This window comes from Plodia interpunctella, chromosome 30, assembly GCF_027563975.2.
Source record: "Plodia interpunctella isolate USDA-ARS_2022_Savannah chromosome 30, ilPloInte3.2, whole genome shotgun sequence".
Lineage (NCBI taxonomy): Eukaryota > Metazoa > Arthropoda > Insecta > Lepidoptera > Pyralidae > Plodia > Plodia interpunctella.
The window spans coordinates 778,876-805,923 of record NC_071323.1 but is presented as its reverse complement, the minus strand read 5'-3'; the positions used below and the strand labels follow the sequence as shown (position 1 = coordinate 805,923).

The following is a 27,048-nucleotide window of genomic DNA, read 5'->3' as shown; positions in this document are numbered from 1 at the left end:
GAATTATCAATGATCAATAAGCAATATTTATTTTATCTAGAGTCATACATATTTTTAACAATTTTCTGACCTTATTAAATTGAAATAAAAACACTATGATGGTAAAATACCTTTTATTCAATTTCAGTTACAAAATTATACAATCATAACAAATCATATTTTATTGAACGCCTGCGTCATTTACTCCGGTACCAAAGACGTCATAATAAAATTACCGTTGAAAATAACGCGGGCGAACAAACGATAATTTAACAAAGAAACAGATGTTATATACAGCATGTTATGGCAAATAAAACCCAATATCAAGTGCACACAGCGCATTAATTTATTTCCTTCACTTTATATACAGACTGACAGACTAACGCCTCGTCTAAAATGCTTTACTGTAGGTACTATATTGGTATATCTATACATAGATAATGTAAGTGGGCTGTCTGTACATATGAGACTAAGTTAATAGAAGCCAACCTTTCTTTAAAATTTTCGCCTGTCTGTATGTTTGTTCACGCATCACACAAAAATTACTAATTTAATCGATGCGGTATTCACGGTTGTATAGCTGATGGTCTAACTTAAAATCTGGTATAGGTTTCATCGCGATACGTTGCTTCGAATCCGAGATATTGACAACCAAACGGGGAAACCCTTCAACCATTTACAGCACGGACGTGTGGTTTTTGTCAGCCGTTAAATGTCCCAAGATCTCTCTGACGACAATAAAAGCTCGTGGCAAAAATGACATTTTTGTAAAAGAAACTATATTATTTGACGTAAGGAACCTTAAATATATCATTTAGGGATATTTGTGTTTCTGACCGTTGTGAATTCTTATTGTAACACTGTAATAACTTTATAGAAATACTAGCCGCGCTCCGGGGCTTCGATCCCGTGGGAATTTCGAGATAGAAAGTACGCTGTGTTATTCCAGGTTATAATACATATACCCGTGTACCAAATTTCATAGCAATCGGTCTAGTAGATAATGCGTGAAGAGGTAACAAACAAATTTATTTTCGCATTTATTATATTAGGATACTATGAAATGATAACGTAATTTTTTTTGTTTATGCATCGTCGACCTCGGTGGCGCAGTGGTAAAGTGCTTGCCCCTGAATCGGGAGGTCCCGGGTTCGATCTCCGGTCGGGTTATGATGGAAAAATTATCTTTTTCTGATTGGCCCCGGTCTTGGATGTTTATCTATATATGTATTTGTTATAAAATATAGTATCGTTGAGTTAGTATCCCATAACACAAGTTTCGAACTTACTTTGGGGCTAGCTCAATCTGTGTGATTTGTCCTATATATGTATTTATATAATTTATTTTCAAAAATGTATACAGTATAAAAGTAACACTTGTGCAGTTAAATATGAATGCATACTAGTGTGTTTATTTGTCCGTCTTTCACGTCAAAACGGAACAACATATTCCAGCTGAAAATCAGCGCCTTGGCTCGATACCACGGCACCGTGCTGAGCTGGTCGCCATTTCGGCTTACATATTGTATTCGATCTATATTCGTTACTCTTTTGTATGTTTGGATTTTATGTGTTTGCCGAATAAATGATTTTCTCTTTCAAAGATATTTTAGGTGTGGAGTGGAGACAGTTGAGTTGGAGCAGATTTACTCCGGCAATTATTTAGGTAAAAGCTAGTATCAAGTAAGATCACTAGTGTTGCCAGCAAAGATGACACATCGCCGTTATTTATTACAAGATTTTACTTGCAATAAAGCGATGGATGTCTCGGGTGGAAATCTTGCAACTAAATTTTGAAGCAGATATCTTCAACCGATTGAGCAGAAATTTCTCATTCATTTGTTTGGATGACAATACATTATTATGATAAGCATCGCCTGCTGGTGCACTCAGGAAACGCTCCAGACGTGGGAACTCCCCGTACGGCCATGATTTTTTTTTTGTCACACATCGATTGCAATAAGATCTCACTGACAGCAATAAAAGCTTGTGTCAGAAATGACATTTTAGTAATAAAAAAAAACAAAACTATGTTATTCTGTATATACTGTATGTACAATAATGTATTTATTTTAACAAAATTCTTTCAAGGTTACAATATTATCGTTGTAAAATATTATTGGGTGTTTCGCAGAGCGTTTCGATCGCTGCGCACGCGCTGTTATTAAAATTTTTCAAATTTCAACAAAGACAAAAATTAGTTTCACTGTCTGACTTTACAATAATTAATCTGTACTGTGGCAATGTAAATTTTGTGAATGATCCATTTCAGAAATGATTCCTTTCTCGGGAAAATTGACGGATCGTAATGACAGCGCGGCCGCAGCGCTCTGAGAATATCTAATTCGAATTTCTTTACCGTCCCACACGCCGTTTCTTACGAATCTTAACATGTAAACAATATTCACAGTGCTTATTGTGTGCGTACTGGAGGTCCCGGGTTCGATCCCCGGTCAGGTCAACATGGGAAATGATATTTTTCAGATTGATCTGGGTCTTGGATGTTTATCTATAATGTGTATATTATAGAATATAGCATCGTTGAGTCAGTATCCCATAACACAAGTCTCGAGCTTACTTTGGGGCTAGCTCAATCTGTGTGATTTGTTCATATATATATTTATATGAAAATAATATATATTTATTTGTTTTATTTTTTTATTGTAGAATTTCGTTGAAAACAAATCAAATATCATGAATATAAATATAAAATAAATATCATATATGATATATTTTGTATCGATACTATTTTTGGGAGAATTTCACGAGCGTTTCGTACTCCGTCACGGGTTCTTATTAGTGTTTATCAAATTGTACCACACACAGTAATCAATTTAATTATCCTATTTTATAAATAACTAAAGTACTGGTACAATGTTAATTGTAGAAATGTTTAATTAAAAAAAAAAAGATTCTTTATTAAAAAATGATTGTCGGACACTAATGAAACGCTACACGCCGCGTTCAAACGCTCGTGAAAATCACCCTTTTACGGGCAATAAAGATATTTTGTATTGTATTGTATTGTATATATCAGTTCAAACCATTGATGTATTAAATATTTGCTCAAACCTATACATTCTAAAGTAAAACATTTATTAACCGCGAAAGTGATTTACAAAAAGTCTATTTTAATTTATTATTTCAAAAATTATATCGCTCTGAAATCATAAAATACATGACACAATTTACATAATAAGACTTGTAAGAAAAAACTGACAAGATGGAGTTTATGTCTTGTATGTATGTATATGTGTGTGTGTGTGTGTGTTTGAGTGGTTTTTTTACAAGTTTTCGTGTAAGAAGTGAAGCAACGTCGCCTCGTAGTGTTTAGCCGCGTGCATTGCACGCAGCGAGTGCCGCTCGCCCGGATATACCTGTGGTAATAAACATTGTGTTCGTGTACAAGAAAAAGTTATGCAAGCTAAAGTGTAAATAAACAACAAACCCTTAAGAAACTTTGCGTTGAGCCTTTTTAATTTATACCCTTATTGGAATGTTTCAGGTCAAGCGCAGGTGAGGAAGAAGCGGCGCAAACTTCACCGCAGCCTTTTCTCCAAACACGACAATTAAGAAATATAGGTCTTATACATATATTTTTGATGATCGGTGGCGCAGTGGTAAAGTGCTCGCCTCTGAACCGAGAGGTCCCGGGTTCGATCCCCGGTCGGGTCATGACGGAAAATTATCATTTTCTGATTGGCCCGGGTCTTGGATGTTTATCTATATATGTATTTGTTATAAAATATAGTATCGTTGAGTTAGTATCCCATAACACAAGTGTCGAACTTACTCTGGGGCCAGCTCAATCGTGCGATTCGTCCTAATATATTATTTATTTATATTAAAAATTAAGAGCACGAATGTACGTGCATCGTCCATACTTATAATAAAACTGTAACAGAACAGGACGTATACCTGTACATAGGAGATATTTACGAAAAAAATATAACAGGACTTTTTAGGGTCAATTATTACTAAATGTCTATATAAAAGTTATGTGTATAGTTAGTTACCTGGACCCGGTGAGGTTTTCCGAGTCGCACGAGTTCCGCGAGCAACGCCGCTGTATGACAGAAGTGTACATTCTCGTCCGCAAGTCCGTGGATTATGAGAAGGCGACCTTCCCTGCACACATATTATTTATATTGGGGTTTTTTACGAACGCTGCGCACGCGCTGTCATTACAATTGTTCAAATTTCAACAAAGACAAGAATAAGTTTCACTATCTGACTTGAAAATAATTAATCTGTACTGTGGCAATGTAAATTTTATGAATGATCGATTTCGGAAATGATTCCTTTCTCAGGAAATTTGACGGATCGTAATGACAGCGCGGCCGCAGCGCTCTGAGAATCTAATTCGAATTTCTTTACCGTCTGTGCTGTGGTAATGTCAATGTTATGATTGATTTCAGGAAATGACGTCCTCGAGAAAACTGACGGAGCGTAATGACAGCGCGTGCGCAGCGATCGAAACGCTCAGAGAACCGCTCATTACTAGTTTTAGCCAGTATAAAGCGGGACAGACGATATTCAATTCAAGTGGTAACAAACAAACTCATTTCCGCATTTATAATTTACGTTTCCATTGTTGTGCAGCGGAAATATAATTTTTTGTATCGAAAAATGAACATCGACAACAACGATAAATAAAATTTATACGAGTGTATTTCACGAGCGTTTTGAACGCCGCCGCGGGCAGTCATTTGTGTTTATTAAATTGTACCATACACAGTAATCAATTTACATTTTATAAATAAGTAAAGTACATCAGGCCCACAATCAACTTTTACAGAACGATACCAATGCAACTCAGTTCAATTTAGGCACCTGAAATGAATCGCGTTCATACAAAAAATTAAGTCGACGGTACGAATTTGCGATGCAGTTCAGTTTAGGTCGTAAAGTGGGTCGCGTTAAGAGATGACGGTAAGCCCCCTGGTACAATGTTCTTTTATGCATTCAAGACGTTGTAAAAAATATACTTATTAAATAAATAGTACCATAAAAAACAAAAAAAAAAACTTACTGGTCGGGGAAGAAAGGCGTGTGCGCTAGAACACTGGCGCGCGTGTACGCGTGCGGAGCCGCGTGCGGGAGCCCCATGTAGCGCTCCGTGTACGCCGTGTCGTAGAGCCTCCAGGAGGTCACCGGAGCGCCGGCCACACACACTTTGAACACGTTCGGACGGGTCGCCAGACCCAGCAATGAGAGATAGCCACCTAGACCAAAATACTATAACCAGCTGCGCCAACGGGCATTGGGAATTCATGTTCACGTCCATATTAAAATTCAAAATTCTTTATTCAATCCAGGATGATATACATCACTTATTGACGTTAAAAAATTACTTAAACCAAGGTCTACTGCCGGCTTCCAAAGCGCAGGTGAAGAAGAAGCGGCGCGACAAACTTCACCGCGGCCTTTTCGATCGTCAATAATTTTCAGTGTGACAAGTATATCACTAAGAAACGAGGTGCGGCTAATTTAGTGGATAGTTATGACTGTGATAGCGGGCCGTATGGTTTTATAAACGTATCACACAATTCGAAGGAAACTAGCAAACATCCGTTAGATTCATCCTTGGTGAATAAAAACAGTACGCATCTACCGCAAGCGCGGACTCTGCCATCCCGCTCGCCCGCAAAGGCGGACATATTATCTATCGCTCAAAGTCAAGGACGCTTGGAAGCCACCGCCGCAGCAGATAATTTGCACAATATGAATTACGCGTCAATAACAGCTGACTGCACTGATAAACATCTGTTAGAAAGTGATAAGGGGCAGGTATGGATAACGGTCCAGAAGAAAAAACGAAAAAATCGTTTTATCGGAGAAAAGGGGACGTCAAGTACGGACGGAAAATTTAGGGCGGCGGACATGAAAATTCCGTTGTTTATTAACTATGTTCACAAGGACACGTCGGAGGAAGATATATGTACATATATACAAAGCAAAACTAGTATAACTGTGTCATTACAAAAAATAAATACCAAAGAACAACGAGAGTACAATTCATACAAAATCTTTATACCGAAAAATAAAATAACGGATTTTTTGAACAAAGACCTGTGGCCCGAGGGTATAAGTTTTCGACGTTTTATTGAATTTAAATATAGTAAAACAGACAGAGCCCCGGCTCGGAATAGCGAAGCACCGAATAACTAATTATGGATAAGCCCTTTACAATGATATCATTCAACTGCAAGGGAGTTAAACGGTCTACTGATTGTATTGGGAAGCTATGTGCGAATGCGGACATCATCGCGTTGCAGGAGACCTGGGTTATGCCGTATGACGTTGGTTGCCTGGGGCAAATTGATGACCGTTTTGCATTCTTCGGTAAATCAGCAGTGGATATTTCGAGTGGAGTTTTTAGGGGAAGGCCACACGGCGGCGTTGCCCTACTGTGGAGAAAAAGTATACTTGGTTCTGTGAGCGTTATTGAGTGTAAAAGTGTACGGCTGGTCGCGATAAAAGTGATGCAACAGGAGCGTTCTTTTCTTATATTCTCCGTATATATGCCTGTTGATTTACAGGAAAATCTTATTGAGTTTACCAGTGTGTTAAGTGAAGTGAACGCCATAATTGAGACAAATAATGTGGATTCCGTGTTCATATTAGGGGACTTCAACGCACACCCTGGTGAGTTGTTTAACCTTGAACTTTTACATTTTTGCTCTGAACAATCATGGACTTGCGTAGATCAGGAATTATTACCAAAAGACACTTATACGTTCGTGAGTGATGTGTACGGTAGCCTGAGCTGGTTGGATCACTGTTTGGTGACTGACGCTGCGTATTGTACTATTAGTAGTGTAGAAGTTTTGTATGGATCATACTGGTCTGATCACATGCCGTTACAAGTGGTTTGTAATTTGCAATTGTTAAAATCCAAAACGACAATAAATGTGAATAGAATTAATAAAGTAATTTGGGGTAAACGGGACAATGCCCAAATAAATGACTATAATGACTACTGTCACGCACGATTGTGTAAAATTGACTTTCCTTCCGAATTTAATAAATGCAGTGATAAAATATGTACTAATAATAATCATAAGTTAATCTTGAATAGCATATATAATAACGTAATAAAAATCTTGTCGGATGCGGCTGAATATTGTTATGTAAACAAAGGTAGGGCACGTAATAAAAAGAATTACATCACTGGTTGGAACGCTCATGTAAAGCTTGCTCATGGGGAGGCTCGTCTAGCATTTCAAGAATGGTGTCGCCAGGGTAAACCTAAAATGGGATATTTATATGAAAATATGAAAAAGAAACGTAAAATATTCAAAAAAAAGCTGAAATGGTGTCAAGACAATCAGTCACAAATTCAGATGGACAACATAGCTAAATTCCATAAATCAAAAGATTTTGCAAAATTTTGGAAAAGCACAAATAGTTTGAATCCTAAACCGAGCCTTCCCGCGAGTGTGGCGGGTGAGAGTGCGCCAGTGGATATTGCTAATTGTTTTAAGAATCATTTTAAAGTACATTCTTTGCTGGGTCCGTCATCGCCGGTGATCGAGTCTGGGAGGTCGTGTAATGACAATCAGCTGAGTGTCAGAATCTCAACTAAAGAGATATCTGATATTATTAATGGCATGACAAGAGGGAAGTCACCTGGCCATGATGGACTCAGCATAGAACATTTGCAGTACGCTGGACTACATCTGCCCAGAGTTCTATCAATGTTTTTTACATTATGTATAGGGCATTGTCACCTACCCGATGACTTAATTAGAACAGTAGTAGTCCCTGTTATTAAGAATAAGACGGGTGACGCATCTGACCTCACCAATTATAGGCCTATTTCTCTGGCCACCATCTTGGCTAAGGTGCTGGATGGTGTGATTGACCGGCACATGTCTGACCGTATAGAGATACATGATGCTCAGTTCGGATTCAGACCAAATCTCTCTACAGAAAGTGCCATACTTGCGGTCAAGCATACAGTTCAGTATTACACGCAAAGAAAAACACCTGTCGTGGCTTGTTTTTTGGATCTCTCCCAGGCTTTCGATCTGGTGTCCTATGATCTTTTGTGGACGAAGCTGAAAAACGATACACGTGTGGCTAGCGAAGTAGTGTCGATACTCCAATATTGGTATGGTAGACAACGGAACCGAGTGAGGTGGGCAGGGGTCCTTTCTGACGAGTACGACTTGGAATGCGGGGTGAGGCAGGGGGGGTTGACATCTCCTCGGCTGTTTAATCTCTACATGAACGGTTTGATTGAGGAACTCAGTAGGACTGGGATCGGCTGTCATGTTGACGGAGTATGTGTCAATAATGTCAGTTATGCGGACGACATGGTCCTGCTGAGTCCCTCAATCAAAGCAATGAGAAAATTGTTGAGAATCTGTGAATCCTATGCAGAGGCCCATGGGCTCAAATACAATGTGAGGAAAAGCAATGTTCTTGTCTTTCAAGCGGGAAATAAAAAATACTCGGACCTGCCGGAGGTCACTTTAGATGGAGCAACGCTTTCCAGGGTAAACAAATTTAAATATTTGGGCCATTGGGTCTCTGAGGATCTAAGCGATAACTTAGATTTAGAGAGGGAACGCAGGGCGTTGTCTGTACGGTGCAATATGCTGGCTCGCAGATTTGCAAAATGTTCAAGGGAAAGTAAGATTACCCTATTCAAAGCGTACTGCCAATCTTATTACACGTGTAGTCTGTGGGTCAGCTATACGCAGCGGGCATACAACGCCCTGAGAGTTCAGTACAATAACTCGTTCCGAGCGCTGATGGGGCTGTCGCGGCGCTGCAGCGCGTCGGGCATGTTTGCGGAGGCGCACATAGACGGCTTTCATGCGATAATTCGTAAGAGGTGTGCCTCCATGCTTAGGCGGCTACGTGACAGCTCCAACTGCATATTAAAAATGATTGTGGACAAGTGGAATAGTCCATTGCTCATTCACTGGAACAGGTTGCATTGTGGGTAGTTGGACTGTTCCATTTGTTCACCTAATCTATTTTTTCCTAACTTTTTTTAACTTAACTTTTAATATTTTTTTGTAGCTAAGTTCCGCACTAACCTTAGTATAAGTAAATTGTTACTAACAAAATGGACACATGTCTGAAATAAATGATTATTTATTTTTATTTTTTATTTTTTTTTCTCCAAGGACGTCAATTGACAAATGTAGGTCAACATTCATATTAATAATATTAATTACGGGATTAAAAGTACCCTATGTGTTATTCCAGGTTATATTCTAACCGTATACCAAATTTCATAACAATCCGTCCGGTCGATTTCGCGTGAAAGTATAACAAACATACACACGTACGACATCGCTCGGGTAGAACATAATCTATACTATTATTATAAAGAGGCAAGCGTTTGTGAGTTTCTATGTTTGAGGCGGGTAATCTCCGAAACTACCGAACCGATTTCAAAAATTCTTTCACCATTCGAAAGGTACATTGTCCAAGATTGCTATAGGCTATATTTTATCTCAAAATTCCCACGGGAGCGAAGCACCGGGCAACATCTAGTCACACAACATCAACATCTAGAAGGAAACCTATTCCAAATACTTTTTAACCCGAAATTCTCACGGCAGCGAAGCCCCGGGGCGCAGATAGTGTAATATAAATGTTATATTCTATATTTCAACTCACCGTAGCTCCAGCCATGAATCGCCACTCGTTCCATGTCGATACATCCTGTTTCTTTGGCCAGCCACTGCAGGACCTCGACCTGCGATTATAGCGTCATTATTTTACAACTTCATCCATGAAAAGCAAATAAATAAATATATCAGGACAAATCACACAGATTGAGCTGGCCCCAAAGTAAGTTCGAGACTTGTGTTACGGGATACTAACTCAACGATACTATATTTTATAACAAATACATATATAGATAAACATCCAAGACCCGGGCCAATCAGAAAAATATCAATTTCCATCGTGACCCGACCGGGGATCGAACCGAACATCGAATCATGTCTGTTGTATGTTATTTCGTTTCTCCATAACATTTAAATCAATAATATCACAGATATTTGTGCGGTGGAACGTCACCAAGTTTGTATGTTGCGTACAGTCACGAGAAAAATCCCGCACAAATTTAATCGTCCAAATCTACCTGTGTTAGTTATCATCGAATCTCGCACATAGATAGTGTGGTGGAACATCAGCAAGTCTGGACGTGACTTACAGTTACGGTTACCATTAAAACTCCCAAAAACCTGGCCGTCCAGCTCCACTTGAGTGTTAATTATCATCGAATCTCCCACACATTTATTTAATAGCACACAAAACAGACCGCAATAAAATCTTACAAATAACTTAGTGCGGTGGAACATCACCAAGTCCGGTAGTGACATACAGCTACTAGTTTACCTGGTCGTCCAGTTCCACCTGCCCCATCTTGCCCCGGATGGCGCTCTCCCACGCGCGGCCCCGGTGCTTGGACCCGCGCGAGTCCACCGCCACAACGTTAAAGCCCCGGGCGGCTAGCATATGCATACGTAGCTGTCTAATACCCTGCAGATATTGTCTTTCAATAATATTATACCTATAGTGTTTGTCTTCAACTGGCATCACGTCTATATTATTAAAACACAGGATCCCTTTTTTTCCCGCATAATTTTTTTATCCTAATTTAATTTAGCATAACGGGTTAGGCACATTTTTTTTTTGACATAATATTTTGACGTACATGTTTTTCGGCATACCTTTTCAATAAGCATAATTATAGTTTAGGCTAATATATTTTACCATAATTATGATTTGCATAAAGCTATAGTGTAGCAGTAGGTCAGGGTGCGGCGGGGCGGCGCTCGGGCCACACATAAGCCGCCAATATGCTTTAGAATATTATGATTAAAAATTGTTATGCTTACGGTGGGTTTTCGTAAAAAAATCGTGCCTAAAAAACATTATGCCAAATTAATATTGTGCGTAACTATTATTATGATATGTAAAATGTTAAATTATGACATAAAATTGTATACATAAAAATTATTTTAACCTATATTAATTATTTATAACCTATTATTAAAACTGTTAACTTTTGAAATAGTCCAGATATATCCTTTTTTTATAATCAAGCGGAATATTTCGATTTATTATGTTTGAATAATATAAGAATGAACAATAATTAAAATCCTAACCAATATTATAAATGCGAAAGTAAGTTTGTTTGTTACCTCTTCACGCGTTATCTACTCAACCAATCTTCTTGAAATTTTGCATACATGTTGTTTGAAGTATGGAGAAGGACATAGGGTACCTTTCCATCGCGGAAAAGTAAATGTTCCCGCGATAAATTCACATATAAATTATGAAAAGTTTTTATTAATAAATTATTATTATATACATTATGTAGTCTGAAGAAAAAAATGGCTGAAATTAATATATCTATAAAAAAAAAAATATTGAGAGGAGTTGTTACATATGCCACACGTGCTTTTAAGTTGTTTTTGAAAATAATAATGAGATAATATTTGTAATTTTGTTTCTTTGTTTGTAATGAATAAACTCAAAAACTACCGTATTTGATGAAATTCGACACAGAAATAGACGAAACCTTTAGTCTATATATATATAGAGTCTATTCACTACAAAAGGTTATATATATTGTATGCGACTACCAGCCACTAGATGGCGGTAAGTAGTCGTGAAAGCCACGTCAGATGCCTTTAGGCGACTTGAATAAAATCTGACGCCAGTGTTAGCGATAACACACTCGATATAATGATGGTGTAATACAAATGCAACCGTGTGACCTTGTAAGTGTTAGTGACGAGCTGCACCTCGGGCCCGCCGTACACGTGCAGCACGGTGGGGCTCCGCCCGCCTCGCGCGCTGCGCCACAGCGCGCAGTATGCGCGTGCGCCGCACGACAACCACGTGCTGTAGATCTGAGCTGGGGGGAGCTGAGACAGCGATAGCGTGTTCTCTGTCGACGATATTGTTTTTTTTTTTTTTATTAAAAACAAAATGCGTTTATTTCAGGCATAGTATAATGTTAGTTATATAAAAACTTAAATTCTATGTTAGCAATAAACACGATGATTAATACTAATATCTTTGTTGAGCTGGATGCGTGTCCAGTGCAATATAATGCCACTGTCCACGTCCAGCCTCACCGCCGCTGTCTGCTGCAGGCTGTTGGAGCTGCTCCTCATCAGCTATATCAGAGAGGCTATCCCTTAGCTTAGTATACAGTTTGAGACATAGCACATAAATACCTCTAATAAGCAGCCCGCTATCTGAGCACTCGTCGTCCCCGTCGCCGGAGCGACTGTCCCACGACCCGTTGATACTCCGCGTGTCCGACAACTCTGAGAATAACGATACGAACATTCAAATCACATTGAATATTGCAATAGGGGGTGAAATTTTGTACGAAATTTTTGAATTTATTTTCTTAATCACCTGAAGCGCCCTTCTTATGCTTATATTGTAACAATATACAATAATACAACAATATCATTTATCATAATATTATTTATATATAAAAAATGGTAAGCCCTTCTGGCATAATAGGGACCAACACTGTTTGAATGAGTTTCTTTCGGCATTTCTTCTCAGCAGTGGTCGTTCCGAAATGCTAGTAGTTTGTAGCTTTGGCAAACATCATTTAATTTAGATTATGACGTGAAAAAGTGCCTGTGAAGGCCTAATTTCTGAATAAATGATTTGATTTTGATTTTTGATTTTTATCCACTTAAATAAATAACTAACATAGTTTTAAGAACATTGTTACTAACACTTTATATGGCATTTATTTATTGCCGAAATAAACAATTATTATTATTATTAATATGTCTTTAAATTCAAATTCAAACCATTTATTCAGAAATTCGACCTTCACAGGCACTTTTTCTCGTCAATTTTTATATTTGTAATTATTTCTCACAAGCTACAAACTACTGGCATTTCGGAACGACCATTGCTGAGAAGAAATGCCGAAAGAAACTCATTTGAACAGTGTTGGTCCCTATCATGCCAGATCGGCTTACCATTATTGTTTCTTGCAATGTTTTTTTTTCCTAATCCAAATTCATGTTACTTAAATAAAAGTTATACAATACATCTAAATTAAGATTTAAAATGAAATAAAACAAAGCAGGCCTACAATCAACTTTTACAGAACGATTCCAATGCAACTCAGTTCAATTTAGGCACCTGAAATGAATCGCGTTCATACAAAAAATTAAGTCGACGGTACGAATTTGCGATGCAGTTCAGTTTAGGTCGTAAAGTGGGTCGCGTTAAGAGATGACGGTAAGCCCCCTGGGGTAAGAAGAAAAATCATCCTGTGTTTCAGACATTAAAAGAATAGTAAAATAATATATATAGGATTATTTTAACTGATTGATCTATGAATTTAAATTGAATTGAGTCCGTAATTTACAATTTACTTATAAACATTCATTCTTAGTGCGACCTCCTCTCATAAATCCACGTTGCTGTGCCGCCAGGGTCCATAAATATGTGCTTTTTTTATATAATTTATAACACCGTGTCAACTTTATGGTGTGCAATAAAAATATTGAGTATTGATGATCAAAATAATTATAAACAATTAACAAAATTAAACTTACTTGTATATTGGACGATGTTAACACTCTTATTGCACAGTAAATTACAGTTCCGGAATATACTGACGGCCTCGATTTTTGTCGACCTCGGTAGCAGGCGCAGTGGTAAAGTCTAAGACTTGCCTCTGAACTGAGAGGTCCCGGGTTCGATCCCCGGTCGGGTCGCGATGGAAAAAGATCTTTTTCTAATTGGGCCGGGTCTTGGATGTTTATCTATATATGTATTTGTTATAAAATATAGTATCGTTGAGTTAGTATCCCGTAACACAAGTCTCGAACTTACTTTGGGGCTAGCTCGATCTGTGTGATTTGTCCTAATATATTCCTTAAAATACATATTTCGTTTCTATGGCATTTTAAAGGCCAAAGTCAGCAAGAAAAGTTAAATATATTTCATACAATATTATATCCCCTATTTTAATTTATTGTTCCAGTCACCTGAGGCGGCCCTCTCCATGAGAGTGCCCTGCACCAGCAGCGCCGGCGCCGGAGTGTGCACGATCCTGTACACCCTGGTGACCGGGACGGTGCTAATGTTGGACGATGTTATCACCGCCGTCGTGCACTCCTGTGCCGAAAAACAGTACTTTTTGAAGTGAAAACTTGTTTAGCGGCGTTGTGCACTTTTTGTTACGGGTGAAAAATGTTGAAACTCGCGAAATTTTGTAAGACGTCACAAATACACAACGTTAATATTCAAGTTTTCACTTCTGCCGGCACTCGCGGAGTGCAATCCGGTTTTTTTCTTTTGTCTTTCTTTGACGACCTCGGTGGCGCAGTGGTGAAGTGCTCGCCTCTGAACCGAGAGGTTCCGGGTTCGATCCCCGGTCGGGTCATGATGGAAAATGATCTTTTTCTGATTGGCCCGGGTCTTGGATGTTTATCTATATATGTATTTGTTATAAAATATAGTATCGTCGAGTTAGTATCCCATAACACAAGTCTCGAACTTACTTCGGGGCTAGCTCAATCTGTGTGATTCGTCCTAATATATATATATATATATATTTTATTTATTCTTAGATGTCGTTGTAGATTTATCACTTTTTTACTTTTCGTTGTGAATGTGTGTCTTTTTGGTAAACATAAATGCATTCATCTATTTATGGTATCTACTTACTGTTAACTGTTTGACCGAGAGAGCGAGGTCTACAAATCAAATTAGAGCAAAAGTTCATTCATCATTATCATGAATGTGTGTAATGCGATAACTTTCGAATCGTCAGACTGATTTTGATGAAATTTAAATGGTATGTAGGATCTGTCAATCGAATTTTTAAGTACGCGGGGCAACAAAATCGGATAAGTTTTGGTATATATCACGCCAGAAGGAAATAATATTCACTGTTCATGGTGGAACGTCAGTGATCTGGTCGTGACAAACAGTTCCGTGCGGAGGATGACCTTTACTACACTACGATGGGACGGTGGAACGTCAAAAATCTGTTTGTGATCTGGACCGTGCTGTTTTTTCGACCACAGCGGGAATCGACGGAAGCTGAAATATGTATATTCGTGTACACTAACCCGGTCAATGTGTACCGCAGTGGAGTGCCCCACGGCGGTGAGGAGCGCGGGGGCGGAGGGCCGCGCGTACGACGCGCAGTACAGGTGGCGCTCCAGCGGCGTCTCGCGGAGCCCCATGAAGTATACCAGCTGACGGGACTCGTCTACCTACGATAGGGAAGGGATATGGTATGTAAATTGTCGAACTATATTTTTTTTTTACAAAAATGACATTTTTGACACAGCCTCTTATTGTTGTCAGAGTGATCTTATTGCATTCGATGTGTGACAAAATATATAATATTCATGCAGTAAATTTCACTGATGAATTTTCTATAATAAATAAAGTAGTTGCTTGTTCATAAAATAAATTCTATGAACGCAATCAAATAATGAAACACTAAAATCAAATTTCACTTTAATTAATCCTATTTTTAGTAACACTAGAGTTCTAGCCCGGGGCTTCGCTCCCGCGGGAATTTTGAGATCAAAATATAGCCTATAGCAATCTTGGATAATGTACCTTTTTAATGGTGAAAGAATTTTTGAAATCGGTTCGGAAGTTACGGAGATTACCCGCCTCAAACATATAAACTCACAAACGCTTACCTCTTTATAATAACAGTATAGAACAGTATATTTAGTATTTTTTTTTATAACAGATATAAGTAAGTTTTATGTTATATTGTCCAGAATATATCTGAGATCACAGAAGTAGTCAGTTTTAAATTAGTCTATTAGTAGATCATAAGGCACGTCTACAATGATGTCGTCGAGGTATCGCAGCCAAACCGGTCGCTGTTACATGTATGGGAATTGGCGCACTCGGCTTACATAACACTGATATATACATATGGCAGGTTTGCATATATGTATATATGATTTAATACACGCAAACAATAGAAATTGAATAATTCTTGTTGTTCACATTATTGGGGTTTCAAGGACACGACAATAATAATCATCTCAATAATATTTACTATAAACAAGCTCCCAAATTCAAATTCAAATCATTTATTCAGAAATTAGACCTTCACAGGCACTTTTTCTCGTCAATCTTTATATTTATAGTCATTTCTCACAAGCTACAAACTACTGGTATTTCGGAACGACCACTGCCGAGAAGAAATGCCGAAAAAAACTCATTTGAACATTGTTGGTCCCTATCATGCCAGAATCTCGTTAAAATATATCTTATATTCAATACCTCTTTAAAACCATTTTACTATATTATGTTACCAACAAAAGATATAACAAACACTATAAAAATTTACTTATAAAAGTTAACCGTCAGTTAAGAAAAAGTACAAATTTCTCATAAGAGCAGATCGATGCCAAGAGCCAAGACCCCTCATGTTTTATTTTAATATTCATGACCTTTCCCGCAGGCGTGCGAAGGGCCGTGCGGTCCTTTGACTTTCGCTTTGTTTCCTTTCCATGCCTTGCCTCGTAATGGTAAATCGTCACACATACATTAATTACAGAATAAAGACAAAATTTAGTTTAAATCTAAGGGCAATATTTAGGTTAGTATTAAACGCTTTAGGTTAGTATTAAACGCTTTATATATTTAGGTTAGTATTAAATTAGGTAAGTATTAAACGCTTTTCGACGCCAATATTTGTGACGTCACTTCTCCCCTCTACTCTCATACAATTTTAAAAAAATATATTTAGGAAAAGTCGTAGAATAAAAGTTGCTTGTTTCGATGTACACAAGTAGTCTTTAGGAGGTTTTGCGTTTGATACCAGTAACCCTAGTTTTATTGAAATTACCTATTGTGAATCTTTGAGCAATAATGTACCTATAGTCAAATACATGTTTTATCTACCTATCTAATGAGTTAACAAAGTTATCAAAAATAATTTCGTCGACACACTCACCCATACATTCTTCCCCATGACTTCCCATTCGCCCGACGTGATCGCTTCTTTGCTTATAATGTTAGGTCCAACCACCACATCGTCTTCGGTTATCATTTCTATAACGGCTGTGAACAATATTATAAATTAATATCTCTTCTTCAAAAAGAGGGTATAATAACACCCCTCTTTTAACGTGTCTGTCCGCCAAACAGCTCCCGAATGGATGAACCGATTTTCGTTTAGTTTTTTTTTTTGTGTCATAGATAATTTTATCCCGAGTGTGCTTAGCCATGTTTCATGAAAATCTCTTCAGCCGTCCAAAAGTGGTAGCGAAATTAATATTGGAAGTCTTTAGATTTTTTAATTTGTCTAACAAATAAACTTGATCTTTATGGATAAGGGTCGTGGTCATTACGTGGAATTAAACACTACTTTCATGGTACTATTAATGAAGTGGTTAGTCATTGCCATCTCCATTTCATAAACGAGTTAATAATGAACCAGTGTGCAGTTTCCTCACGATGTATCCCTTCACCGGAAGCAAGTGGTGATCGATAAAAACTACTATACACGAGTCAGATTGGTATACAAACTCGTGTGGCACGAGTACGATACGAAACTGGAATCTTTCGATCCACTCGAGGCTGGCGTCTTCACCATAACACCACCACCGCTTCATAATTTAATACTTATATTAATTTGAACAATCATTTTGATGTACGCTGTAGGGCACGGCAAGGTTACATGCCCTATCCTCGGACAAAACTGTATATCACAACCACATTTCTGATGATCCGCCGCATAAACAAAAATATAATCATAAATGCGAAAGTAAGTTTGTTATCTCTTCACGCTCTATCTACTCAACTAATCCTCTTGAAACTTTGCATACATGTAGTTTGAAGTATGGAGAAGGAAATAGGGTACCTTTAATCCCGGAAAAACAACTGCTCCCGTGGGAAAACTAGCCTTAGTTTAAAAAATAAAATAAATACTTACATCTCGGTCGATCCTTAACTATTGCACATGTAATTAGATATAAATGTAGGTGGCCAGTCTCCTCCGAGGCCCAGATAAAGGAAACTCGATCTTCAGTCGACGGTAGAAAGTACAAAATGTCGTGCACGTTAATCCAGGCGTCAGGCGCCGCTTCCGAAACTAGAACTTGTATGTCTTCTATTTTCTGAAATAGTTTTTGATCTTTTGTAATATCATAAAGCTGTCACGATGCGAAAATCGGTCTGTGCCGCTGTCACGGCTAAACCGCTGGACCGATTTTGATGACATTTGGTACGCTTCTAATTAAAGACCCCCGTTCGAACATAGGCTACTTTTTTTTTTCAAAAATCAACCCCTAAATGTCTATTATGGGGGATGAAAGTTTGTATGGAAATCGTGTCTGTTATTGTGAAATTCTTAAGCCGCTGTCAAAAGCTACTCATTATCTAACTGGAGCAATATTGAAACGTGAAAAACGATTTAAGAATTAAACGAATACGTGTTTTTCATACATTTTTTCAACCAACGAGGTTAAGTACTTCGCCCTCTGCACACACAAAAACCACCTAAAAACAATGCTCCGTTTTGACGTGAAAGAAGGACAAACTTAAACACAGTCATATTGCAAAATCATTTAAACTGAGGCAACGTGGAAGATTTCAACTCTGTATGGGTGAATTTCACGAGCGTTTGAACGCGGCGTGTGGCGTTTCATTAGTGTCCCACATTTTTTTGAATAAAGAATCTTTTTTTTTTAAATTAAACATTTACAAAATTAACATTGTACCAGTACTTTAGTTATTTATAAAATGGGATAATTAAATTGATTACTGTGTATGGTACAGTTTGATTAACACTAATGACATGTCGACCTCGGTGGCGCAGTGGTAAAGTTCTTGCCACTGAACCGAGGTCCCGGGTTCGATCCCCGGTCGGGTCATGATGGAAAATTATATTTTTCCGATTGGCCCGGGTCTTGGATGTTTATCTATATATGTATATGTTATAAAAATATAGTATCGTTGAGTTAGTATCCCATAACACAAGTCTCGAACTTACTTCGGGGCTAGCTCGATCTGTGTGATTTGTCCTAATATAAAAAAAATTATAGCCTGTATCACATTTTTATTACCTGATCCACGCTGTTACGTGTTTTCGGCGTCTCCTGTGAATCATATGTGAACGGAGTACTGAACGAGCTGAGTGGAATGAGACACAGCTCCAGACGTTGTTGCTTGCGGTCCAGCAGTTGTACCCACACGCTGGAATAACAGCCGTTGTCGGTCACCCATCCCGTGACCGACCACGGCAAGAGTTGCTTAACCTAGCACAATTTTAATTCATAGTGTGTAGTATTATGCAAAATGTAAGGAAGAGCTGGTCTGAAATAGGTTAAGCAACTTTTGTTGTGGTCGGCCGCGGGATGGGTGACCGCAAAATATCAAGCACCTAATTTAAAAAAAAGAGAAGGTTGGTTTGCGATTGATTGATCGAACTTTAACCATGGTCGATCATCGGATGGGTGACCAAAACATGTCGATTCCTGTAGCCGCGGTCAAGCACCTTTCCCAATGGCCAGCTTCGGGATGGGTGACCAAAAATAACAATTACTGTAGCCGCGGTCAAGCACCTTTCGCAATGGCCAGTTTCGGGATTGGTGACCCGAAAATATCAAATACTACAGCCGCAGTCAAGCACCTTTCGCAATGGTCAGTTTTTGGATGTGTGACCAAAAATACCAATTACTGTAGCCCCGGTTAAGCACCTTCCGCAATGATCAGTACGGGATGGGTGACCAAACATATCGATTACTATAGCCGCGGTCAAGTACCTCTCGCAATAACCAGCTTCGTGATGGGTGACCAAAAATATCGATTATTGTAGCCGCGGTCAAGCACCTTACGCAATGGTCAGTTTAGGGATGGATGATCAAAAACACCAATTACTGTAGCCGTGGTCAAGCATCATACGCAATGGTCAGTTTAGGGATGGGTGACCAAAAATAACAATTACTGAAGCCGCAGTCAAGCACCTCCCGCAATGGCCAGCTTCGGGATGGGTGACCAAAAAGTGCACACTCACAATTTCCCGTCGGGCGTCCAGCCGACCCTGGCCAGGTACTCGCTCCACGGGAACGCTTCCTTCAGAGGAGTCCGCAGTGAAAACCATTGTAAGTCTGTCACTTCCAAGGGTTCTTTGACGTCTGACGCTGTTGACAAAAAAAAAAAAAAGGGGGCCACTTTTTATCGCATAAATAAATTTTGTCCTATTGTTCTTTGGCATAACGACTTTGGCATGATAGGTCTAAGGCGTAATCGATTTTTAGGTTGAGTTAGGTTAGTTTCGGTTCAAATTGTTTAGCGTAAACAATTATGCGCACGAACGTTACGCTTAAAAATCATTATGCCATAGTATAGTGTGCTGTGATACATTATGGTTTAAAATTTTATGCTTATACGTTGATAGAGACACACAAAAAAATATTAAATTATTAATTGCTCTCCGCAGCTCCGAAGTATCCTATGTCACTCTTCAGTTCTCCAACCTAACCAATAAATCAACTCAATCCGTTTCTCCGTTTTGACGTGAAAAACGGACAAACGAACACACTTTCACATTATATTATAATACTAGCCGATCAATGCCCGCGACTTGGTTAGCGTGGCCATTATTTATACCCTATATGATGCCCAGGATTATTAGGTATATAACAAAAAAGTTTCATTCAAATCCGTCCAGTAGTTCCGGAGATTAACGTGTACAAACAGACAAACATACAGACAGATTATTTTTTCAAATTCTTTCTGTGTTACTATGACTCTATCGCCTAATTTTGTGTTTATGTAAATATATTGCATGTATTGATTGATTATAAAAATAGTTAAAACATTTTAGATTAAATAAATAAATAAAATATAAATATATTAAGACAAATCACACAGATTGTGCTAGCCCCAAAGTAAGTTCGAGACTTGTGTTATGGGATACTAACTCAACGATACTATATTTTATAACAAATACATATATAGATAAACATCCAAGACCCGGGCCAATCAGAAAAATATCATTTTCCATCATGACCTGACCGGGGATCGAACCCGGGACCTCTCGGTTCAGAGGCGAGCACATTCCCAATGCGCCACCGAGGTCGTCAAATTAAAAACAGATACTAACAAGAATCCGCTACGCCTTCTTGATAATAATCCAAAACGGTTGAGGGCGAAGCGCGCTGCAATCTGAACGTCACCATTTTCAGTGTGGACTTGGCATTAGGCGTGCCGGCCCGCGGGAACCTGGCATTATTAACATTGATTTTTAGTTATTTATTTATAACTAGCTGCGCCCCGGGGCTTCGCTCCCGTGGGAATTTCGGGATAAAAAGCACCCTATGTGTTACTCTAGATTATATTCTACCCGTCTACTAAAATTTCATAATAATCAGTCCACTACATTTTGCGTGAAAGAACAACAAACATAGATTAGTGTACTAATGTCGATGTAGATTAGTATGAAGCGGTGGTGGTGTAATGGTTGAGACGCCCCCCTGTGGTTAGAAAGGTCCCAGGTTCGTATCCCACTCGTACCACATGAGTTTGTATACCAATCTGACTCGTGTATAGTAGTTTTCATAGACCACCACTTGCTTCCGGTGAAGGGGAACATCGTGAGGAAACCTGCACACTGGTGGACAGTTTAGTTCCCTAGTGTGTATGCGACTACCTGCCACTAGATGGCACTAAGTAGTCGTAAAAGTCATGTCAGATGCCTGTAGGCGACTTGAACAAAATCTGACACCAGTGTTAGCTATAACACACTCGATATGATGATGATGTAGATTAGTGTAAACTAGTGAAGATGTGGATTAGTGTAAACTAGTGAAGATGTGGATTAGTGTAAACTAGTGAAGATGTGGATTAGTGTAAACTAGTGAAGATGTAGATTAGTGTAAACTAGTGAAGATGTGGATTAGTGTAAACTAGTGAAGATGTGGATTAGTGTAAACTAGTGAAGATGTGGATTAGTGTAAACTAGTGAAGATGTGGATTAGTGTAAACTAGTGAAGATGTGGATTAGTGTAAACTAGTGAAGATGTGGATTAGTGTAAATTAGTGAAGATGTGGATTAGTGTAAACTAGTGAAGATGTAGATTAGTGTAAACTAGTGAAGATGTGGATTAATGTAAACTAGTGAAGATGTGGATTAGTGTAAACTAGTGAAGATGTGGATTAGTGTAAACTAGTGAAGATGTAGATTAGTGTAAACTAGTGAAGATGTAGATTAGTGTAAACTAGTGAAGATGTAGATTAGTGTAAACTAGTGAAGATGTAGATTAATGTAAACTAGTGAAGATGTGGATTAGTGTAAACTAGTGAAGATGTGGATTAGTGTAAACTAGTGAAGATGTGGATTAGTGTAAACTAGTGAAGATGTGGATTAGTGTAAACTAGTGAAGATGTGGATTAGTGTAAACTAGTGAAGATGTGGATTAGTGTAAACTAGTGAAGATGTGGATTAGTGTAAACTAGTGAAGATGTGGATTAGTGTAAACTAGTGAAGATGTGGATTAGTGTAAACTAGTGAAGATGTGGATTAGTGTAAACTAGTGAAGATGTGGATTAGTGTAAACTAGTGAAGATGTGGATTAGTGTAAACTAGTGAAGATGTAGATTAGTGTAAACTAGTGAAGATGTAGATTAGTGTAAACTAGTGAAGATGTAGATTAGTGTAAACTAGTGAAGATGTGGATTAGTGTAAACTAGTGAAGATGTGGATTAGTGTAAACTAGTGAAGATGTGGATTAGTGTAAACTAGTGAAGATGTGGATTAGTGTAAACTAGTGAAGATGTGGATTAGTGTAAACTAGTGAAGATGTGGATTAGTGTAAACTAGTGAAGATGTAGATTAGTGTAAACTAGTGAAGATGTAGATTAGTGTAAACTAGTGAAGATGTAGATTAGTGTAAACTAGTGAAGATGTAGATTAGTGTAAACTAGTGTAGAAAACAAGACACAAGCGCTTAATGTCAATGATCACCTGAACTCCTCCAGCTCCCCGCTGCTGGTCTGTGAGGAGGGGAAGCTGAATATCTTCACGTCACTCTCGTCTACCTCCTCGTATACTATTCTATATACGTCATCTGTAACAACATTACGGCACTTGAGAAAAATATAAACGACTAGATGTCGCCCGGGGCTTCGCTCCCGTGGGAACTTTGAGATAAATTATAGCCTATAGCAATCTTGGATAATGTACCTTTCTGATGGTGAAAGAATTTTTGAAATCGGTTCGTTAGTTTCGGAGATTACCCGCCTCAAGCATACATACTCACAAACGCCGCCACCACTTTATAATAGTAGTATAGATGAAAAATTATATATGTATAAATTTATATTTAAAAAAGCAGTAGTCGTTCCGTAATTCCAGTAGTTTGTAGCGTTTAATTTAAAATATGACTTGAAGAAGTGCCTGTGAAGGCACTAATTTCTGAATAAATTCTAGTCTATACTATTATTATAAAGAGGTAAGCGTTTGTGAGTTTGTATGTTTGAGGCGGGTAATCTCCAAAAGTACCGAACCGATTTCAAAAATTCTTTCACCATTAGAAAGGCACATTATCCAAGATTGCTATAGGCTATAATTTATCTCAAAATTCCAGCGGGAGCGAAACCCCGGGCAACATCTAGTCAGTAATATAACAAAAGTCAAGATCGCAAGTCCATCAATCAGCTCCTGTGAACGAGAGGTGCTTACCATCAGTTGTGGGTTGCCACCAGAAGCCGGTGTACCGGGAGAACTCCTCCTGGGTGACGTAGCACGGGACCCCAGCCTGTTTGGGGTCGTCTGCTAACCTGCCGTCGAAATGTAGGTAATTTTAGTAACTCTTACAAATAGTAGAAGATCCTAATCATCTATACTATTATTATAAAGAGGTAAGCGTTTGTGAGTTTGTATGTTTGCGGGTAATCTCCGAAACTACACGGACCGATTTCAAAAAATCTTTCGAAATTAGAAAGGTACATTATCAAAGATGCTATAGGCTATATTTTATCTCGAAATTCCCACGGGAGCAAAGTCCGGGGCAACATCTAGTAACCAATATTATAAATACGAAAGTAAGCTTGTTTGTTACCTCTTCACGCTCTATCTACTCAACCAATTTTCTTGAAATTTTGCACACATGTAGTTTGAAGTATGGAAAAGGACATATCTAGACAATATCTGTCCCCGTGGGAAAATTACGCGGGCGAAGTCGCGGTCTGAAGCTACGAGTAGTTTACAAATAACCGGACCTACCTGTGTCGTAATTTAAAGTATGAAATTTAATAACCATGTCAAATTAATATTAGTGTATAATAATGATTAGTGTGAAAATATGGATATTATGGAAGAATGGAAGAGTGGAAAAGTGGATGAATGGAAGAGTTGAAGAATGGAAAAGAAAAAAGAAGAATGGAAGAGTAGAAGAATGATGAATGGAAGGATGGAAGAATCGACAGTGAATTAATGGAAGATTGGAAGTATGAAAGAGTGGGAAAGTGGATGAATGGAAGAATTGAAGAAAGGAAGTCCAACGATGTCGCATCATACAATTTTGATTAAACCAATTTACCGGTCAGGTTCGCGGCCCTTGCACGCGAACGTCAGCCGTTTCGGGCTAGCGACGCCCCCCGCCAGCCACACGTCGCCGCGCGCCGCGTGCGCCACCAGCGCCGCCGCGCGCGGACACATCGCCGGCGTCAGCGGGGCGCCGCCGCCCGTGTGCAGCGACCGGGGCACCAGCGGGGGCGACTGCAAGGAAATACATTCATATAAATATATTAGGACAAATCACACAGATTGTGCTAGCCCCAAAGTAAGTTCTAGACTTGTGTTATGGGATACTAACTCAACGATACTATATTTTATAACAAATACATATATAGATAAACGTCCAAGACCCGAGCCAATCAGAAAAAGATCATTTTCTATCATGACCCGACCGGGGATCGTACCCGGGACCTCTCGGTTCAGGTCGTCATACTACTACTATTATTTATAACACACCAGCAGCTCATTAAGCTGATGCGTGCGCGTCTTGAAATTTGGAGAAGATACCTGATTATTCCCCTCATCGGCCACAAACAGCGACGAGGCGCAGGGGAACAGAACTCTGCCGGCGGGATGGAGCTCGTATGAGGCTATCCCCCAAGCGGCCACGCGCTGGCGCTCCCACAGCAGTTGTTCCTCGCGGGACCACTTGCCTGAGGTCACGCCTAACGCTACGTTGGACTCGATGAGGGGCTTCCAATCTAACCTGCAATATTACAATGTAGTATTAAGAATATTATAATAATACTAGTTTTTTTTTAAACTTTTGTGCTTTGAACACATAACTATATATATTATCCATATGTATTATAAAACAAAGTCCTCTATGTGTCTGTCTGTTCGCTATAAAATCAAAAACTACTCAACCAATTTTCTTGAAATTTAGCTTGCATGCATGTAATTAGAAGTATTGATGACATAGGGTACCTTTCATCCCAGAAAAATAACTGTTCCCGTGGGAAATCTCATATGTAATATATGTGGGGGTAATTTCATATGGCATATACATATATCATATGAAAATTCATTATTACTATTTTTCCACTTCTTAAATTTTATGCATATCAAATGCTTGTCTGGAAGAAATTGCTTAGAGATACGGCCTTTCGTGCGTTCTCTTTGTTCACCTTCTTCTCCCGAGGGACGAATCTGATAGAAAGAAACACACACAAAAAAATTCTAAGTGGATGAGTGGTTTGCTATGGCAATCTCCATTTCAAACACAAGTTAATAAATAATCAACCAGTGTGCAGGTTTCCTCACAATGAAACCCAATGTTGGCATAAAAAAAATTTGAGATGCTATTTTACCGGGATGTAATAAATTAAATATATTTTTTTGTACTTCAAACAACATACGTATGCAAAATTTAAAGATTGGTTGAGTAAATAATGAGTGAAAAGGTAATAACGAGCGAAACCCCGGGACGCAGCTAGTACTCTTATACAGCTGATCAGTCAATGTTTCTGTCAAAAATGACATCCCTAATACTAACCTTGCACTATTGGGCTGTGATGACAAAGTGATATCGGTATACAAGAGAGTTATCTCCCATCCGTTCTGCGGAGTCCTCAGAAAGTATATCCTGATCTTCCCATTGGCCAGTCTCCGAAATGATATGGCCATAGGAACCATGGTTGATAATGAGGATAATTCCTTTCGTAGATCGTGTACCGCTTGCCGTACCTCCGCCCAGGTGTAACGTTTGTTCGGAGGCCGCACGCAGTCCCCAGCGGCTGCCCCATCACCAGCCTCCCTCACCTCCATATTGACAATATCCATCAAATTCATGGATATTTATTTGATACACAATGTCATTATGATATAACGGCCTTACGTCGAGCGTAACGGCTTACAATGCTTAACTTAATTCTCTAATTTAGTATGTTTACGTAAAATTCATTATAAATGTTGTTATGTGATTAAATATTTGACTAAATTAACTACAAAATCTACAAAAGCCAACAGGGCCAACAACACCACTCTTTCTTTTTTGACGTTTTTGTTTGACAACTTGATTTGACATTTTGACCACAGACTAAAGAGAGGCATGTCCAAAGAGCTACCGCATGTCATTATCATTAGTGATGCGCCACAATTGCCACAATATTGCGTGAACATGAACAAAAACAAATGCGTATGTAAAACTGCGTAATATGCATCGCATAAGGCATATTACGTAAAGCTCAACGCAGATGGCGCTACTGGTACAACTAAGGTACACAAACATTGTCAATGGAGGTAGCGTGAGGCGTATCCCATGGTTTTTATCTTATGGAAAAGGTTTTTTCCCAAAGGCACCCGAATATGCTACATGGTTGTATATTTTCACAAACGAATGCTTCCATAATGAAAGGATTAATAAAGTACTCTAAAATAAACGTTTTAATCGACATAACAAAAGGCGGCAAAGCTTTTGTGTACCTAACATACAGTGCTGTACTCTGGCGGGATAAATGTACAGTAATACTCCCTATTGCCTTATAGGCAAAAAAAATTGGATAGCCTCGGCTTAGAAGATTCTCATCCCACGC

General features: G+C 38.7%; 1 protein-coding gene across 1 annotated transcript; it reads right to left on the bottom strand.

Annotated features, from left to right (window-relative positions):
* Positions 1 to 96: 96 nt before the first annotated feature.
* On the bottom strand, positions 97 to 26,531 carry LOC128682422 (dipeptidyl peptidase 9-like). Its single transcript, XM_053767081.2, has 19 exons — positions 26,010 to 26,531; positions 25,022 to 25,220; positions 24,537 to 24,715; positions 23,678 to 23,775; positions 22,961 to 23,063; positions 21,101 to 21,219; positions 20,009 to 20,135; positions 19,059 to 19,188; positions 17,927 to 18,110; positions 16,946 to 17,052; positions 15,084 to 15,230; positions 13,995 to 14,124; positions 12,201 to 12,293; positions 11,736 to 11,908; positions 10,348 to 10,491; positions 9,622 to 9,700; positions 5,012 to 5,204; positions 3,996 to 4,107; positions 97 to 3,356 (listed from the first exon to the last, which is right to left on the bottom strand). The coding sequence occupies exons 1-19, from the start codon at positions 26,303 to 26,305 to the stop codon at positions 3,264 to 3,266; spliced, it is 2,706 nt and encodes a 901-aa protein (XP_053623056.1). The 5' UTR covers positions 26,306 to 26,531; the 3' UTR covers positions 97 to 3,263.
* Positions 26,532 to 27,048: the final 517 nt, after the last annotated feature.

What these genes read in the sequence shown, in the direction of transcription:
- LOC128682422 (XM_053767081.2), bottom strand. Translation starts at nt 26,305, where the DNA reads ATGAATTTGATGGATATTGTCAATATGGAGGTGAGGGAGGCTGGTGAT. An exon ending in GTGGCAACCCACAACTGATG is followed by an intron (nt 23,064 to 23,677) that starts GTAAGCACCTCT and finishes ATGTTGTTACAG; the next exon opens with ATGACGTATATAGAATAGTA. An exon ending in GATTCATGGCTGGAGCTACG is followed by an intron (nt 5,205 to 9,621) that starts GTGAGTTGAAAT and finishes ATTTTGGTCTAG; the next exon opens with GTGGCTATCTCTCATTGCTG.